General features: G+C 39.8%; 2 protein-coding genes across 5 annotated transcripts in view; one reads left to right on the top strand and one right to left on the bottom strand.

Moving 5' to 3' along the window:
- Positions 1 to 20,480, top strand: part of RNF10 (ring finger protein 10) — a 202,056-nt gene that overhangs the window by 132,094 nt on the left and 49,482 nt on the right. The gene's annotated exons all lie outside the window — the stretch shown is intronic.
- The window catches only part of SPPL3 (signal peptide peptidase like 3), a 60,561-nt gene that overhangs the window by 10,335 nt on the left and 29,746 nt on the right, over positions 1 to 20,480 (bottom strand). For 3 of the 4 annotated variants that reach the window (XM_080392689.1, XM_080392688.1, XM_080392686.1), the window contains exons 2-6: positions 14,540 to 14,617; positions 8,312 to 8,400; positions 5,212 to 5,331; positions 1,771 to 1,849; positions 892 to 1,004 (exon numbers count right to left, since the gene is read on the bottom strand). In XM_080392689.1, the coding sequence (XP_080248815.1) occupies positions 892 to 1,004; positions 1,771 to 1,849; positions 5,212 to 5,331; positions 8,312 to 8,400; positions 14,540 to 14,617 (479 nt within the window). Of the gene's footprint in view, positions 1 to 891; positions 1,005 to 1,770; positions 1,850 to 5,211; positions 5,332 to 8,305; positions 8,401 to 14,539; positions 14,618 to 20,480 lie in introns of all 4 variants that reach the window. The other variant, XM_080392687.1, reaches the window with a different exon arrangement.

Genomic DNA, 20,480 nt, shown 5'->3' with positions numbered 1-20,480 from the left:
TCACAACTTCAAGGTGCCATTTCGCAAGTCCTAAGCCACTTCAGTTGCCTGACACTGCTGAGAAGCAGAGCTCCTGCTCCTGGCTACCCCTTCCTCACTTTGCTATCACATCCACTACCCCCTCTCAAATCCCATCATGCTGCCACTTGCCTTTTGCCAAAATTTAGCACATACCTGACTGCAAAATAATCCAATTCATCTCACTGCAGCAGCAGAAAAACAGCCTGGCAAAAAAGAAAGAGTATGCTGCCATTCTAGTGAGCTGAATCAGTTTACCATGTGATTAAATGAGTGCCAGAGCTAGCACAAGAGATTTGGAAGGCGGGAGGGGAGGAGAAAACCTCCTTTTTGGAACAGTAAGCTGTGAATTCAGTTCAACCAGCATGAAAAAAAATATCACACCTTCAAGCCAACTGGATGCCTGCCAGCTTCACCCATCTCACCATCCATGGCAAGCATCAAAGAGATCAAAGACAACCAGCTACTGTGAACTGTCTCACGACAAATTATTTGATCATCTGAACCAATGAACAATAAGATGCACAGCAAAAATTAACCAGATCATTAAGATCAAGTTATGATTCATAAACTACCACTGTCTCAACACATCTTTAACTAAAACCGGCGATTCACCCTACACCACACAGGTGCAAAATCTCTCTCATGAGTGTTCTGGCACTTCCTTGGAAGCTTTCACAAACCAGAAAAACAGGTGTCCCGAATGCTACCCTGGCATGTTCCTGACAGCTGCTGTTTCCAGGGAGTCTACCACACAGTATTACAATTCAGCAAGCCATTAATATTAGCAAATTTCACCAATCATCACCAGGTGACTGCATGTGTCACGACAGGCTCAAACCAGTAGTAAAATCCCTTAATTCACATACTCACCATCCATAAGGAGCCAGTGGCCAGTTAGGACCCAGATAAGGACAAGCATCACAGACAGAGAAAATGAGAGCAACTCAGCAGCAGTGAAACGCCCACAGCAGCCAAAGGAAATCCTAGGAACAACACACAAACATTAGCTAGAAGACTTTATGTTTCCATTTAAAGAACAGAAAATGGACGCTGCTGGAACAAGGCTCAACTGCTGATGAAAGATGCCAAGAACAACTGAAGGGAGGTTCCTTTGCCACAAATAGGTACCAAAACAGCAACAAAATAAAACCTTTCCTCACATTCAAATAATGTGCAAAGTCTGAACTACAGAGATGGAAAAAACGCTGTAAATTCTGGCACCTCTCTTGAAATTGTTACAATGAATGCTATTTCCTAGTACCATCTAAGATGGCGCTTCTTGCAACATGAACTCCAGTCACAAGGTTAAAAAAAAAATAAAAAAAAACCCGCCAATCATTTCAAAACATGAGATTAACAACTGTCATTTTCACTGGTGTAACTACAGTCACTGAAAGAGCTAGGATTAAAATCCATAGTCCAAAGTTAACAAACATTGAAATCTAATACCAAATCCCAAACTGAAATCTCACCCAAAATAAGCCAAGCTTCTTAAAAACCACTGTTAGGAAATCTAGTCCCCTGCAATGGTACTGCACTTCCCAGGCTGGCAAGCACACATGACTTGCAGAAATCGTGCTTCCTAGTTTCAAAGTGGAAACATGGTGTTTGCACAATAAATATGCACAAACATCAGCCCTAAAGCCTTGAGGTTAATGCTCGTAACCAAAGACTCTGTTAAAGAATTCTCATGAAAATAAATAAATACAACATACAAGGAGAGGAGCAAACGATTTCTCAAGTCCTTACTTGTTTTGAGGTGAACAAGGCCGTGTTAAGTACTGGCACATCGGGAGCAGAAGGAAAGCGAAAGCTATTGTTGCAAGGACTAGAAAACGAAGAAAAGGTAGTATTAGTACATTCAGACCTAATTTCTACAGTACACAAACAAGCTTCTCCAATTTGAAAAAGCTTTTGCAACAATGTCCTTTTATCATACGCTGCAGTATTATTAAAGCACAAGCAGCTAAAGGCTCCAAGGTTTTCTGTAGGACTTCTATTAGTATGCTTTCAAACTTCAATCAGAATAAAAGCTCTCAAAGGAATGTAACGCCCCATCCCCAAACCTTTAAAAAAAGAAGTATTAAAGCTATTCATGATCATGTCAGCAAAAAAAACCCCAACAGTTTTCAAATATTGAGTCAAAACCAAAAAAGAAGAAACTTACTACAAACTGGTTGTGAGATTCTTTTTAAATTCTTCAACACGTGACACAGGCTAAGCATAATAAAGTTTTTTTTTCCACTCTTCCAACTCCATCAACTTCCCCCACGCTGGTCTTACTTAAAACCCTTTATTCATTACTCAACCATATTACAACTTAAAATAAATTATATCTATTAGCTGGCAACTTCACTTTTTTAAAATACTAAGTGCTTTAAGTTTTTGAAAACAGGACATTAAAAATATGTAAATATCCAAACAGGCTATTTCCATAAGCATCTTCCTTTTTAAGAAGCATACTTAACCCACCCACACATTTGTAGAAACATTTAGTAACTGCTGGTATTTATAATTATTTTTCCTTCCAGGGTTTTTTTTGTTGTTGGTTTTGTTTTGTTTTTTAATAGTACTGAATTTGTACTAAGGAGTTTCAAAGGCTGAAGAGTGAGGGCATGGAGGCACAGATACATCAGCAGCATGCATCCAAACCTGTTGTAGCAAGAACAGACTGAAATGAAATTAGAAGAGCCACTCAACACTTTCTGTACGCTGCAAATCAACTCTTTGTCCCGTCCTTTACTCTTGCTTAAAAAGTTGGGGTGGATGCTGTTGGTTTTTGAAAGGGATTTTTTTTTTTCCTCAGCTCAAATGAAGATGATGGGAAGGAATCAAACATTCTCTTTAGTACACAGCTTAAGCCAACTGGAGAAAAGAAATTGGTTTGGTCAAACCACAGCTTTCCACTCCATTTTACCTCTTCTGGGGGAGGAAGATGGAAGACTGAAAAAACAAACCAAAACCCACAAACGAACCACAAGAAAACCTCCACTCCCCATCAAATAATTTGAAAAGAAAAATTTAAAAAGTGTCTGCATGCAAACAGGACCATGAAAATTCACAGTTCTATCAATATTTCACAGAGGAGGAAAAGAGCAGAATGGATAGGGAAAGAATGAAGAGTGCACGCTAAACCAGGAACCATTTCAGAGGTGCCTGGCAAAGAATGCTACACAGCAAAACCTGTGCCACTGCTGCCCCAAGCCCTGCCTGCCTCGCTGCCTGCCTGCCCTGCGCCCTGCTCCGCCTCCACCACAGCGGGATTGACCTGTCCTCACCCCAGGCTGACCTTCTTTGCCCTTGGAATCTCTCCTTCCCCTTCCTCCCCTCCACCTCTTCTTAGCAAGGAACCCTGTGCCTCCCACCCTGCTATCCCCAACGAGCCACCCCAGAGCTGGGCTCATTCAGAGTGTAAGAATGAAGATGTGACCACACTAACACACGGTGCCCTCGAGTGCCCACTCAGTCTCGTTCCTGACTGTCCAGGCTTCCAGCCCTAAGTTTCCTCTTCCCCCTGGCCTCAGTACCTATTCTGGCAATCCCTTGGCTTAACCCTGTCTGCAGGCAACACGCCAGCTCTTCAGCTCTGCCCTCAGCTTAGCAGCTGGCCCCGGCCTTGGGCTGTTCGAGGCACCCACCCTTGCTCCTGGCTCCTCCCTGAAAGGCAAATCTTTGCTGGAGGAAGATTTAAGAAACCAGACATCAGCTATAATTGAGAAGCCCCCCAAATCAGCCTCTAAAATCTACAAAAAAGATGATGTAAAATAGCACTACTTGAGCTTCAGGGGACAGAAAGACAAGTCCCACAGGTTCCCAACGCCAGCAGGGTCCACAACCTGCTGTACAGCCTCTTAACGAAGCTTTGCATTTTAGAGGTTCTGGGGCCAAAGAGCCCTCTAATGCAAGACCAAGGAAAAGCACAAACCTATCATAAAACAAGGTTCAGGAATAACAATACCCAAGTGCACTGATCAACCCAGACTCAATCCTCTTAAACCTGCAACAAGGCCCAGCTCACACAGTATCGTCTAATTACGCACCAAAAATATTACAAATAAAGTTACAAATGTCAAGGCCATTCTGGAAAGAAACTGACCAATAAGCTTGACAAATTAATATTTGTCTTTTGTCATAAATCTTCCCTTGTAACATCTTATATGGGTATATATATCCTTAATACCTAGCATACAGTACAATTTATCTGACATAATTTATTCTGAATAGGAAAGAACACGTGTCGTAGGTCAAAGCTATAAAAGCAGCATTCAGCAGACCCCTCTGCACGACTATGCCTCCAGAATTAGAGATAGGAGCAGAGATTTAGATCTCACCCATCAACATCAATCCTGTTTAAGAGGCTGCAGAGGATGCACAGCTCAGGAGTTAAATCACAAGGGAAAAGCCTACCTTGCATATACATGAAGTAGGAGAGGATGAGAGGTACTTAGGGGTTTAAAAATCTTCACAGACTCAGTATGTGGATTGAGGCATACAATTTTTAAAAGCTGCTGCTTATTTAGAATGACAGAAGAACCTTGCTACACTGAATAGCAGCTGGTCTCTTGAAGGACTGCAAAAAGATCAAAAGGCCAAAACTTCCCAAAGAAATCAAAGGCCTGGTATTTATTTAAATGAAAAAATGTAAATAATAATAACCAGGATGACAGGACATGCAATTTATTTGGGACAACAGCTTCATTTTTGTTCTAAATTCAAGCCGTGCGAAAGAATAATACTCAAAATGCTAGTGAGACTAGAAGTACTCTTGAAACAAAGAAAAACTGCATAAAAGCAAAACCCAAAATCAAACTAAGAAAAGGAGTCTCTGGATAGGATCTCCAGAGTTATGCCAGGATCCTATAAAGTACCTGAATTACGAAATATCACACACAGTTCTGAGCACTGATTTATAAACAAGTGAACTTTACATGAAACAGTATGTCCAGCATCTTTCAAAACTCTGGCAGTTTGTAGTTCAGTAGGTTCAGCAAATCTCTAAGTGGAAAATACTTCTCAAATAATACCTGTCACTTTTATTGATACTACAGAGACATGAAAATACAACTGTGAAATATGATGATTTGTAAAAAATATAGCATGACAAGTATTATCATTGTTATCAACAATATTTAATTGTATCCACGCTTTCTGTACTATTCCAATTCTGCGAAGAGAAGAAAACTTAGTCACCTGCTGTGCATATTGTAAAGACGACTTGAACTGAATCAAAGAAGAAGAACATAACTAGGAGAGACACAGACGCTCCGATTGGCAGGAACAATGCCTGGGTAGAATCAATGGTCTGAATACCTGCAGAAGAAAGAAAGTGACAGTTTAGCTTGGGCTGCTTCTTACCACACACATACTGACAGTCTGTCCTCACCAACACAACTAAGGACTGACAACACATTCCATTTCAGTGCGCATGCAATAGGCGTTTATTACTCCAAGGCCTTGGTGCACGATCACAACCAAGCACAGCAGTCTGTGCAGAAACACTCCAGCTAAACTGCACAGTCGCAGTGGCTGGTGTGTACAGCAACAGCCATGCTTTGCAGGATCCAAGAACCAAAAGCTGAAAGAAAATGTAGGAATTTTTCCTTGCGCCATAGACAGAATGAGTAACAAGTTACAAACACTAACATTATTTAGGAATTAGGAAACATATAACAATTATATATTTGCTTCATTTTACACTAAGCAACATAGACGTGTTGAACAGAGCATAAGGAAGTTTTATTTAACCTCTCAGCACCAGGCGAAGGGCCTGACTGACAGCAGAGCTGCTGACAGCATTAGGCTGACTGTGCTCACACAAAGGGTGCCACAGCTTCACATTCCACCTGGGTGAAGGCCACCATGCCCTTAAATTGCATCACTGATCGCAAGCGCCAGATAACATCAAGTCTAACAATAAAGGGTAGTTTTCAAAAAACACCCCCAAGTCATTTACCTGTTGATGAAACTACCAACTCAGTTCAGTGTGCGCTACAATCATAGTCTTTTATGCTGAAACCCAACAAAACTTCAGGCTCACATTTTATAGCTGGAAGCAATTTTAAACAGCGCAGGGATAATCAGAATATAATATTTCAGTATTTCCTCCACCTCAGCCATGCAGCATGACTACTAGGGATATTAATAATAGAACAGGACATTTTTTACTATATTTTACCACAAGTTTTTAGAATTACTAACAAAATTGAGAAGATCAGGCTTTGAAAAGCCCACCTATCCCACCCATTCCAATACTTAACCAATCTCTGTAGCTGGGGACAGCGAAGGGGGGAAGAATTAGTAATGCAATTAAAAATACAAGACATACTTCAAAAGCATTAAAACAACAGATAGCATCTGGAGTAGTCACTTGATAAATATTCAAAATGTCTCTAATGAAAAATGAATACAAGTCTCAGATCTAGATGAGATCCAAAACCAGCTTAACACCACTGTGGTATCCCAAAATAATTAGACACCACTGTATGAAGCAGGGTCTTACCAGTTCCAGGATTTTAAGGATAGGCTTCTAGGTTATCAAGCAGAATATCTGTGAATATGCACGTACACACGTGTACAGAGACATACAAGTAAATATACACACACGTTGTTTCTGTGTGTGTGTTACAATGTGTCTATTTTATTTTTTTTCTGTGGAAGAGTGGCAAGTCGTCTAAGTAACAAGTTAACTGCACAGCTCATAGTTACCAGTGTCTCTGGGTATAAAACTTCAAACACATCTGAAATACACTCACTACAACTTAGTATCTGTGTCGTAAGTATTTAAAAATTTCCATAAAAGAAAAGCCAAACAATGAGCACAGAGGCCGTGACACTTGCACTGTTATGGCCATTTGTTAGTTCAGGTCACATTCTTACACATAAGTACCAAAACAAATTTTAAAAATAAAAAGCAGAATTCAGTCACTTGGGATTTCTGTGTTACTGAGGTCTGGTACAACACGGTAAAGTACATCACAGATAGTTCAGTGATGACAGTGCAAAGACACAGAAATTCCTGTGTTCTAATCTGCGACTTGGATCTAGCGCCTCTTGCTTAGAGCAAGAGCATTTACTCACATGCCCTTCAACTTCCCAAGGGAAAAAACAAACAAAACCCCAGAAATGACGTACCACAAACCACCTTGGCATACAGGAACTGGTGCCTGCAGTGTTAAATGTCAGGGTTCTTCATCTCATTTCTGATCATTTTGACAGCTAATCCCCTTAATGTGCTTATTCCCCAGCCCCAGACTGTCTTCTCTTGCTTCCCAGATGCCAAAAGCCTCAACTGTTCACTGCTGAATCACCAAGCACAGCAACCTCTTTGCTCTCTGTTGTCAACAGAAGCAGTGCTCTGACAACTATGCAAATTCCAAGAGTCTATATTTAAAAAACACACAAAGGCAGAAAAAAGCAAGAGACTAGTATTTTATTTAATTTATATATTTTCAGCTATTATTTCTCACTTTGAACAAAACAACCTCAGCATTCAGGATTTCATGCACAGGGCTGCTCACACATCTCATTCCTGCCTTCTAAACTTGCGGAAACTATTAGTTCAAGAGTCTGTTCCCTGAATACGGCCATATAAATTGCTCTAAGTTAAACTCAGGTGTGAATTTACAGCACATTGTATTCAACACATTCCACTAACTGTTCACATACATATTTTTACCTGCAAAACACTGCATCTCGAACAGCCAAGCTGCCTGGAATCTATTTATAGATTACAGAGGGGACAATCACCACGTAGGAGCTGGCATGTTAATTCCCACTCTGAATAGATTGTGTGTAGACACATATTTTGTGGTTCATTATAAATGAGTTGCCCAAAGCCATGTGAACTCTATACTTCAGAGTCTCTATTGATAAATCTGAATCATCCTTACAGACTTGTCAGCATACCGGGAGACCTCTCATTGCTTACAGACTGGCTAATGTGTCATAGTGATACTCTCCAGACGACAAGAAAGTACACTCCCTTCTCATAATTGTGTGGTGTTTTTTTTAAAAGTAAAGCTGTTTCCATTTCCAGTAAAACCTGAAAAATTGTGCAGCATGCAATTTTCATGCATTATGGAAATGTTACATTGATGTTTTAAATCTAGCTTTCATGGGCATGAACTAGATCGCAGTATCAGTGCAGGGGAAGACGGTAAGTGCCCAGACAGAACAGTTCCACTGTACCAGGTGGATCTACAACACACACAGCTGAAACACAGGGACAGATGAAGCAGATGCAGCACACTGAAGTGACGAAAGTAAGATAAGGAATAAAGCTAACCCTTACTGTTATTGGTGCTGTTGCCACTAAAAGACCCAGCTGCGCTGCTATTGTCTTTCTCTTTGTCTTGATTCTCAAAGTCCATGTTAAGAGACCTGCGGGAAACAAAGCAAACTTAACAGACAAGTTTTGAACTCCTAATTAGGCTCATCAGCTACAGTCTCATTATGATTCTATCACAGCACCCTCTCCCAGAGAGGGCCCTTTAATACTGGTTATTAGAAAAAACACCATACATACTGGAACAGCTTTAAAAAAAAAAAAAAAAAAAAAGCTTCAGTTAGAGATGAGGCACCAAATCACACCAGGCCTAACAGTGAGAATGAACGAACGGCAACGAAGATGTTTATCTGCATTACTGGAAGTGTAGTACATGGTGGAAATGCAAGAAATGTTTCAATTCTCTGACAAATCTGAACTCTCTCCAAGTTCTCATTTTGATCCTTTTAATTCAAATTTAACTATTGGGGTTCATTTTCAAGACAATGTTATTTCCTTCCTCTAGATCTTGTCATAAAAGATGACCAAAACTAACTTCTAAGTACTTGCTGAATGTAAGGTCTGTCTTCATTGAAAATGTTTCAGCAAAGCCTAGAAAGTAACAAGATATATATTTTGCACACACACAGAACAGATGAGTAGAGGAAGCTCTGAATAAATAGTACAAAGTGATACAATGTAGTTAATCCACAGGAGCTGCCAACATTCCCCTATGTACTCAGCTCAGCTGTAATTGATTCATCTTACCATTTTGATACACACCCTTTAAAAATGTTCCAACACAGTATTCTACCCCTTTTGCCACAATCCTTCACTTTGATCTAACTTCTACATTATATTCTAACAAATTTTGGCAAAACTTTCTGAAAGTTTCATTTCAGGTCTGTTTTGGCCAGTAATTATTTCTAATGTCAAATTCTGCATCATTTTTAATAAAAATATGAACAATCAAGTTTACCATGACAGTTTCTCATTCTGACACATGCATGTTATCCATGATTTAGCTGCATATTTATCCAAGTAAGCTATAGAGAGCCACCAGAAGCACTGTTCAGCTCCTACTGTACAGCTCCTGTCTTAAGTCTGCAGCAGCATCTGAGTATTTCAACAAAACTTCCAGGTCAACAGGCATTAAATTCCTTTTCAAGTCTAGCTGTGAGTAATTGTGCTATGCAAAGTAAACAAATTCTAATAATTTATCAGACAAGTAAAAAATACACCACAGTCTTCTATACAATTCTATAGGTATCAAAGTTATTTCATTTTAGTGTATAGGACCGACACCGATGCACAGGTGAGCAATTTTGTGCTGCAGTTATACAACCTGAAATCAAACACAGAGGGTTTCTAGGATCAAGATCAGTGTGGTGTATTCAAGAAAGAAGGGCTGAGCCATTTCACTGTATAAAACAAAACCAAGAAAAAGGCTCTTACAGTATAAAGCTGGTTTGTTTTTCCTGCTTCTCTTACACGAGTGCTCCCAAATAGTGGTATGAAATTAAAGCAGCTTTTGGGCTCAGGCAAAGTATGAGGAAGCTTCACCCTCCGATACACAGTATTTCTACACAGATTATGGATTATCAACTGAAAAGTTATCAAAAATACAAGGAGACAATGGAGAAAGTCTAAGAAATTCTAATTAATCTGTTCTGCTTAGCTTGTTCTTCTAAACATCTCTCTGCTCTGCTTCTTGTTTCGGGTACCTTTATCCTTCATTCACACTTCCTTTTTCCCCATTAATGCATTGCAGCCTCATAATTTTCCTCTCAAGCTATAAAAATGCCAGGAGGAGGCTGACAACCCTCCAGGACTTGATCCAAGATTCAGCCAAACAAGAGAATTCTTTTGTCAGTGCAGTGTTTCACTCCCCTCTGAATTAGCGTCGTTTAACAAGAACTTCACACCACCATTCTCCCAGTGACATCAGGCAACTCATGATCTAAGGCATTGCTATCAGCAAAGAAAACTGGAAATAAACTATTAGATCTAGTGCTCATAAACAACTTCAGCCCCTCTCCTTTCATTGCGATAGTGTCAGTAATTATTACATTATTACCTATAAACATCTTACATACATAAACATCCCTACCTCAGAAGTAAGCATAAATTAGGAAATTACTTTCACTTAGCAACACAGCTGCTGATCCAAGACAACTTCTGAATAATCTCCAACCATTTTATGATTTGGCTCTTCCCTCTGCTACAAATTATCACTAACATAAAAAAAAAAAAAAAAAGAAAAAAAGATAAGTGATCACTACAACATCCTCCAAGAAACTTAAAAATTATATTGTAAACCAAGATATACTCAAAACGACTGGATCATGATGAAATCGCAAACTGAGAAATGTTTGCTGTTTTGTTCCAAGTTTCTGCTGGGCTTCCAAAGGCAACGTTCAGCCAGTATCTCCCAGCACGCAATAAACTCCACAGTTGTTTCTTCTGTGGGTCCTCACAGTTCAAGTCAGTAGGATTTCTAGCACAATGTTTCAAAGCAAGCACAGCTCAGCCTCCCACAGGGAACCACTCAGTTGGGTTACACTAAGGCCAAAGGAATGAGTAAGCTGCTGGCACATTACTACCATGAAAGTTCAGATTCAACTATGGATCCCTTCCACTGCAGTAATGCTTCAGGGAAACCCTGCAGGAGAATATTCTTATGAAACAATGCAGGAAATATGAAAGCAAATGCGTTATATATAGAGCAGCTTGCAGATGCAATAGCTTGAGAAATTCCTTCCCCTACTTAGTGAGGACAGTCACCCATCTTAACAGCTCTGGGACTATGAGAATTGTGGGTTGCCACAGAATTGCCAGATTCCAATTGCTCTAAATAAAAAATTACAATCAGAATCAGTCATTGACCTGAGACTGTTTAATTCAATCAAATCTCCATGCATATGCTAGAGAGAGCGCCTAAAATACGCTGTGTGCTCCAACTTTGCTACAGTCGCTTATAAAATGTTCCTGTGAGATTAATGGACAAGTTCCAGTGCAGGATCTGGAGCTGAAGTAAGAATCGGGGAAACAACAGCAGAAAGTGCAAGTAAAATGTTTCCACTGCCTATATGGAGTACGAGTGCCTGAGTCCCACCTCACGATAAGAACATCTTGTCTTCAGCAGGTATTTTACGTGCACCCACTTGCACGTGCACACGCAGACCACATTCGCAGCACGTGCTGAGGAGGTTTGCCCAAAGCCCCGGTTCCACCCTGCCAGTGCTGCAGCTGTAGATGTGTATGAACTCCAGGCACAGCCTTCCTCTTTTATTATTGTGAAATAGGTGTCCTGATTTCTGTACATGTCAAGTCATAAAGCCAACCACAAGCACACCATCTGAACTACTTTCTATTTACAGGCATACTTTAGGTACCCAAAGCCTAGAGACAGAAGACATGAGTTTCATCCCAATCTTCTTGGTTTGGTCTAAAAGCAGATACTTGAACGGGTAGGTTCTGGGTTAAATCTGGCTTTACATAAGCTGAGAGACCATGTCTGGGTATGTGATAGGATAGAAAAAGATATAGCTGTTACCTGCCTGCAAAGTAACCCCAAGATTTAAATCACAGAGAAGCACTCTGACAAGAATAGGTGGCTGCCTAGCAAAAACCTACAGGAAACAACCTGTTTCAAGCTAAGCTCACCTCTTTAAAAACATGTAACTACCACACACCCTTGTATGCTCCATTTTACAGCCTCTAACGGTTTAAAGGATTATACTTGCCCCTTTGGCAGTCAAGAATAAAGTATATCATGTTCAAGGACTGAGAGACAGTCAGAATGTATATGGCAGAGATGTTCAGAAGGACTCGAAGCTAAAACTCCTAACCCAGCACAAACGTAGGAAGAAAATGCTCATTCATCCACAGTAAGAGAAGTGGGAACTCGACTCTATACACTTCTTCCTGGATGCTGGCTTTACCCATGATTTATTAGACATTCTTCTGAGTATCTTAAAGAGTTTGGGGGTTTTCACTTTATCCTGATTTTGGATAAATGCTGCTGGTATGAATAAGGACAGTGGACCAAGGCTTTCCTTTGTTCCTCTGAAACCTCTTGCATTAGATTAGATCTACCACACATGTGGATTTTATCCTAATGACTCACCCACCCAATTCTTTCTGATCCTATTACTGCACTTCTGTTTAAGTCACTTGCCAGCAATACCACAGTAACTCAATTTGCTTTTTTCAGACGGAAAATCAGAAACCAAACCCACTTTTTGCAACACGAAGGTTAACTGAGAAGTGCTATTTTCTTTTTGTCTTATGACAGCTCCATTTGAGATTAAGCACTCAAATCAAGATGAAGACATCATTGTTGCCATTTGAGAAGGAGCACGCTAAGCTTTCATCTCTCTGGGAAGTCACTCTTGTAAGAAAATCCACCCACTTTGCCAGATTTTTTTTTTTTTTTTTATTACTACAGGAATTTCCTGATGAGTATCATTTCGCAGCTTAACTACCACACTTGAATTTCTTAAATAACTTAATTGTATCTCAGACCCCTTTGTTAACACCACTATACAGTTTTCTGTAAAAAACTGCTCTTGACCTCACTTGCTGACCAAACAGAAGAGGAATCTGTCCAAGTCACCATCGTAACTGTGGGTTTAAGCTCAGACATCTGCTAAAGAAACTACATATAGCTGTATGGCCCTACTATATAACTATACACAACTATGGGACCCTACGTTGGTCTCTAATAGCTTGCACCTTGGGGGCTTCAGGATACGTGCAAAAGTAGTGGACTAGAACAGGACATTTCCTCAATTGATTTGTATCCATCACCATTCCCCTACTTCATCCCATAAATTAGGTTGTACTCAAGTTTGCAGTCCTTGTTACATGAGCAGGGTTGGGTGTAAAATGCAGGACAAGCACGTGTATATAGGAGTAGGATGGCAAACAGCAAGGGAAACTTTTTAAGAGCAAGGAGCTCTGAGATAAGGGCAGGCAATTTAAGTCCAAGCACTCCTGCTGTTTTATATTGCATTATGTTCTCACGGTTGAATTTCAATAAATGCTATGGCTTCCTGCAGCCAGATGTATAGCTCATTTTTACACAACTGCATAAATTCAGATAGTTAAAAATTTAATTAGTCCCTCAACTATATGCTAGACTGACTCAAAACTTGGAAGAAAAAACTAAACTAATACAACCTTTTATTTCTTATTTCCATCATCTCTGGGTTTTGTTTTCCTAAAGCCTTCTATTTTAATTCCATCAGCAGCACTATTACCTAATACTTGTTAGCAACAACAGACAGCTCTTATCAAAAATTGGCTCTTTCATTATATGATCTTACTAACTTATGATGGTGATTTAAAACCTCTTACCCTGACAGCTGCAACTTAGATCATATGTATGACAGTGGCTATCACCTATTTCAGGAATATCCATAGCACTTCAGAAACTTCACAGTGAATGTATGGCCTTTTAATCGTAGACTTGTTAAATAAAGCAATGTTCTTCAAGAAACAGAAAGAAAAACATGCTGTACTGTAAGTTTGAAAAAAAGAATACTTTCGTGCTGAGGTGGGTTTTTTTTTAATATGTCGGTATGAACCTCATTCCTTAGGTAGCATTACATTAAAACAAACTGTATAATACAAGATGCAAATCTAAAGGGAGAACTATGTTTTCTCTAAACCATACTCAAGTCTCCCAAAATGTGGCGAATCTCTTTTCTGAAGATTCGAACTTCCCCTGCAGCAGTTCTCAGAGACTTTGCTGGAATTCAACACCGACGGTGTGTTTCCCACTTCTCTATTAAGCTGTTACTCACACTCAAGTAAATAGCACTGGATCTTGGGAACGTCTGTTTTACAAGACTTGTTTGCAATCACAATAAGGACATGCTGAATCGACCAACACTGAAACATTATATATCAAATTCTACTATTGGTAACATTACATTCCTATCTCTCTCAACAATCCTTTTATATCCTCCAAAATAAAATCTTACAGAGCTGTCTTCAAGGACTAATTTCTAAGTTCTTGTACATGCCTGTAACTTGACATATAATTATGTCTCTCAGAAACCCCAACTAGCTACTTTTTCTTCCTTTTCCATTTCCTTTTCAGAAGCAAGAGATATTTCATTTACCTTAGCCACCAGTCTGACAAAGATACAATGAAACAAAAGGCATAAACTCTATTCGGAATAGTCACTTGCCATTATTTCCAGTTGAAAAAGAAAAATTCTGCCGAATCTCGAAGAAAAATCTTACCTGAAACTGCCGTAGACTATGAGGAGAATAGAAATCAGGAAGGTAGACACTTGACTGGAATCCACAAGGGAATATGCCCTGGAATTAGGAAAAAGAAGGCAGGTGTGTCATCGTGAGCGTCCATTTCTTCAGTGCCATTTGCTAATTATTTTTCTTATTATAATACAAATAGAGAACTGGATGACAAATCTTTATGGCAGCTCTCTAAAGTTCTTGTACCATCTAGGAATATAAAACCTGTAGCTTGTAAATTAACTTTCTATATTCAAGTCCGCAGCATGTAAAATCTGTACAACAACCAAAGGACAATTCAAAAGCTTTGTGGTAGTTTATTCTGAACTCACCACATTGAGATTATTTTTTTTCCCCTCAGACACATTAAAATTGCTTCAATTGCAACTAATGCAACCTTACATGTAAATAACACTGACCTGTTCTCTGTAAGACGTCTTATGTCTTAACTGATAACAGTTAAATTGCAATATGACAGTCAAGGTCTACTTAGTCCAGGAAAAACCACCAAACCAAAAAACCCCAGACCTCCAACAAGCTGCAGTACGCATTTATTGAACCACACACAATTACGTTCCTATTACATCTTGCAGACCACTTGATGCAGGATTCCCAATAGAAATTTCAACAGGAGGCTTAAACCCCAGCTTTGTTTAGATCAGTTTCCTGATACAACATACCTTTGTGTTTAAAGCACAGAAATACAAGTATTTGCTGATTTTTTTTTTCCCCTATCCTTGACAGACCAAACCCCACTCTGTAGCTCGCACTGAAACTTCTTTTGATCTGGACAGGGGGACAGAAGGCAACCTCAGCAAGTTCCCAGCTGACAGCTGGCTAGGGAGAGCGGGGCTGAGATGCTAGAGGGTGGAAAAACCTTGAAAGGGGACCTTGAGGAAGGAACCAACAAGAAGATGACAGCTTGCAAGTCAGGAGAAAGGGTCACTCCCTCTGCTTAGCGCTCGTGAAGTTGTATTTCAAGGACTGCCTGCATTTTTGGGGGCCCCAAAAGAGAAGAACGTTGGCCCACTGGAGGAAGGCAAGCAGAAGGCCACCATGCTGGCTGGGGTACAAGAGACAAGGGGAGGCTCTGGGAGTCACGCTGCAACTCCCAACAGCTTTTCCACAACCTGTGTTGAAGTAACAGAAAAGAGTAATGCCCAACATTAGCTGCATTAGTCTTACCCTACAAAAAAGGTAACTAAATGTTTCTGAGAACCAACCAAAAAGCCTAATTTTGGCAAGATTATGAATATGGAATAAAGATAAATGAATTATATGATAGTTCCAAATTAAATATCACTAAGCAAATAAAAACTAAAGACACAAGACAGTTAATCACTCATCCCCTTCCCAATTTAAAAGCAATTTAGAGAAAATTACCAAACCACTAGACACACATTTTAAAACACTTTTTTTAATATATAAACACAAATATGAACTTTCTATTATAGACATTCAATATTAAACATCACTGAAAAACAGACTGTCTCTTTTAGATGGGATTATATACTTGTGGAATAAGCTTTTAAGAAATAAGAAACTACTCTGGTTAATCTCCATAAATAACTTCAACATAACCCCACTTTCACTAAAAGTGAAAAGCAGATGACTTATCTGCTCATAAAGTTGGCCAACATATCAAGATGATCTTAAGCTTTACATATTTTTATTTCAGTCATGTTTGACCTTTAGTTTCCAGGCTGTGGAACAGAGGTCTTAAAAGCATCCATGAAGATCAATATACTGAATTGCAAATACAGCAATATGTAACTAAGCACTTACAATCACTGTCTATATAAATAAACGTTCAGGTTATAGACAACATGGTTCATAGCACACACCAACAAGAAACAGCTTAAGGATGAGCATACTAGTGTTTTATGTCCTGTTACTAGCTTAAATTTCAGAGAGAGGCATTCCCTCACCCAACCTTGAGTGAAGGGAAAGGGAAACTTCATATCCTGTGCAGACCTGAGAGTGTCAGCAGAATTCATCTACGAAAAGAATACTCATGAACTCCAAATTTAGAAGAAAAGCAAAATGATTGAATGGAATTTCAACTGGGTTTAAACACATTCAGGGTTATGCACTAAACTTTATGAAATGACGTTTACAAAATTATATCTGCATAAATTGGCAAATGCTTTTGAGATGAACCATGTTTTCTATGTAATTAATCTTTCAGTGGCAACTTTGGAAGCTATGACAATTAAAATGCCATTTCATCATAATTACTAAACATTAGTCAAAACAAGGGCATAAATGTTAGAAAGATCTATAAAACAGATAAAATAAGGATGATACGTGGATCAGCCCTGTGCATAATCCATTAAGTTTTGTATTAAGAACCGAGGGCCCTTTGGTACAACAAAAGAAATTGAATCCATGCACACCTATTCCAAACAACGATCTAATATTCCCTGACCCTACTGATAGGCTGCTGCAACAATTAAGTCCGCTGTCCACTGATTCTATGCAAGGGAAAAACAAGAATTCATCTTGCACAAGGTAAGTGCAACAGTATAATTAGAAACTTCTCACAGACCAGCGATGTTTCGTGACTTCTCCGCATAGGGATTTTATAACAGGACATCCTAAAAGCTCGATGTTGGTATCATGATTATGGTCTGGTAAAACTCATGTTCACTGTTATTCCAGCAAACAGGGCCAGGGAGACAACAGTCCCACTTTCCTTCTTCCCAAGGCAGCTGGAAAAAGAGCAATGCAAAACACACACAGTATGACAAGTCTAAGTAACCACATGGCAGGAATCAAGAGAGCAGCTTGGGCACGTCCAGATTCTATCCCAAGTTTCCAACACAAGTAGCCCACAAGAAAACTTCTCACTGTAGTAAAACCCTGCATCTTTTTAACATCTGATTTCCCTACATTATGTAAGGTATTGCACAAAACCTGAAAACAGAACTGCTTCCTAAAATCCTAACTATTGGACAGTTCGTTAAGAGACTAAAATCCCTTGAATACCAAATAAACACCTTCCAATGCATTTATCTAAACCTAAAGATAATAAGCAAGTGACAGCATCCCATGAAAGAATAAAGTAGTAAGAATACTTCAAAGTTTTAGTATTAATCAAAATGCCAAGCAGTGATCTGCAAACCCATTTGTATTTTTAACTGAAATTTAAATGACCTTCTACAAGTCCAACAGAGTCCATATGCATATAACTGGATCCTCCTAGAAACCTATTTCAAGCATGCAAGCTTGCATACTCCCACAGCCAAACATGGCATCAATGCTACGTTCTTCTCAAATGGGATCAACCAAAACCAAAACAAAAACCCACACTAATGAAATTTTTCAGAAGTTGCAGTGGACTTTCTGCAGCCACATTTAACCAGCCTGCCTTCCACTGCACACATAAAACCAAAACCATCTTCCTTCTACAAGGTACTTTTGTAAAATCAAGTTTTACATCTCAGAACGAGTAGTGGAAACTTATGCACAGAAAATGCCTGTAACAAGCCCATGGGTAGGTGTCCTTTGACTTAAATACTGATTTTGGAAGTAATTCTTAGAACTTACTACATGACAGCTCACGAAGAAAAGATGGTTATCCTTCATTCTCATTCTGAAAATTAATACTGGATAAGGCCATGCTAAAGACTGCTGTCTTTTGAAGGACTCCAGTGCAGTTAACTTCTGTGCTATGTTACAGGAACAGCTACCAACCCATTTCTAAACTCTAATACATATGCAGAACGCTGCTCAAAATACAAAGACACCATTGGTTTCCCCAGGGAAGGGCATCTTTCAGGATTCTTACACTACCACACCTGAAATTCAACATCCATGTAAGGAAGTTGGTTTAGGAGTTATTTATTTAATCAGGCTCTCAATCAGATTCTTAACTCAGTCAAGTAACAAATAACTAAAAGCCATTATTAGAGCCAAGTATTTTATAAAACCACACACGCCACTGGCTTACTTTCCTCTGCAGGCTCCCCTTCTCAGCCAGCTAGTGTGAAGCAACTTCCCAAACACCTCTGCAGCTTGAGATCTCACTCTGAACCTGCATGTTTACACGGCTGAGATCAATTTTAGCAAATTCTCTGCCATTAGGCATCTATTCCTAGCAGCTTCACGGGCAAGTGCTTACAACACTGAGCCTGCTAAGGCATGCCAAGACAGAGACACAGCCAGCACTGTTCTATAACATATTCTGTGTGTCAGCCCTACAGCTATACAGTGAAAGTATTGTCCAGACAACAATCCAAGCAGCGAGCTCTCCAGCCTGGCACAGACTGCTCCATAGACCTTTACCTACAGAACAATTCCAGGGATGCCCCCAGCCACTGTGACACACCATCACTTCCACGCGTCCCAAACAGTAACCATGCAAAACAGGCCACACCAGTTACAGCTGGCGTTCCAAGCAGCACTCTCCCTTCTTCTGGGAAAAAAATGAATAACTTCTGTATTCCCAAGGGAACAGAGACCCACTTCATTCCCAGCGAGAGAAGATAGTAACCAGCTAATAAAAGTTGCAACAACAGCAATAGCGTTGCGTTAGAATCTTGCAAGCTCTCTTTTCTCTGTATCAGTAGCTGCAGGTCAAACTCTCTTTTCCCCTGTCAACACAGGTCCAAGCTCACCCGCCTGTGAACATTAACCCCATGGGGTCTCTGCCATCTGCCAGCTTAGGAACTTCTCATAAAACCCTCTTTTAGCCCTACTGCTTTCCTATTATGTGCTTATTTTTCCATTTCTCTGATTTTGTCATTTCTTTTGCACTTCCACTCAAGAAAATCACCCAGCCAATGCCAAGCGCTGGTTTTCACGTTTCAGCTCTTCCTTATCACTGAAAGGTAAGCAGCTTCTTGGAAAGAGTCTCAGCAGTTCTTCCAAACCAGCAGGAGTCCACAGGCAAAGCCTGGCACTTCTTTTTGCCCTCCATGTTGAGCAGTAAGTATCTGCAACTCACTCTGTTCAACGAAGACCCAGAGAAAGGCAGAACTAGGCATGAAACACGTCTCCTGATGACAGTGCCGAGCGCTACACTCTGCATAACCTACTTGCCGTGGGCCAGTCTGAAATGACCACAAGCCCACACTGACATTACAAAAGCAACTGTTCACCTTTTGCCAGTCACCTATTCTTTTTCTTGATCTCATGCCAGCACCATTTGCAAAACCGCATGGAAAACTAGATCAGGGGACTTGTCTGCTTGAAAAAAACGGCAAATGAATGGGAAGGTTTCTCAAGCGATTCACATTCCTGATCTGGCTTGTTTCTGGATGTAAAATCAAAGAGGAAAGTCTTTTCAGTGGCAGCATTGGCTTAAGTACCCCAAAACTATCGCCTAAGACATCAGGGAATTTTTATGTAACTGAACAGAAACCTCTTGCTGTTTGCACAAGATGCCTACTAAATGTATGATCAAAGAAACTCAGCCCCTCAACATTTCAGTAGCAAATACCACTCCCCTGACTCCCAGGTACAAGAGAAATTATTGTGAAGAATTCTGCCGAGGGGGGAATGAGAAGCCCGTGCACTGAAGTTTCCATAGCAATGCATACTGAAGGCCTTGGACATGAATCATTCTCATACAAAAGCTGTTCTAACAGTGGCAAGATAAACTTTCCCTGCATTTACTGCACATATACAAGGAGGAAAACAATAGAGCAACAAATAAATCACATCAAACTTGGAAAGTGCAGTAGATGAATGAACTTTACTGAAGTCCACATGAAGACAGAAAACTGCACTTCACTTATTTTTCTTTATCAGTGACCATAATATCCAAGTGCTTTTAAGATTAAGGAAAACAAAACTGTAGGAGGAAGGTAAGCATGCAACATTGGCTACAGTAAGAAGGAATTAAATGAAGTAAAAGCTCTTCTATTTTAACGGAACCAATCTACAACTTGCAGACATCTACCACAGAATCACAGAAATTCACACT

Source organism: Falco punctatus (genome assembly GCF_963210335.1).
Source record: "Falco punctatus genome assembly, chromosome: 1".
Taxonomy (NCBI): domain Eukaryota; kingdom Metazoa; phylum Chordata; class Aves; order Falconiformes; family Falconidae; genus Falco; species Falco punctatus.
Note: the sequence above shows the minus strand (reverse complement) of the source record. Positions and strands in the feature narration are given on the sequence as shown.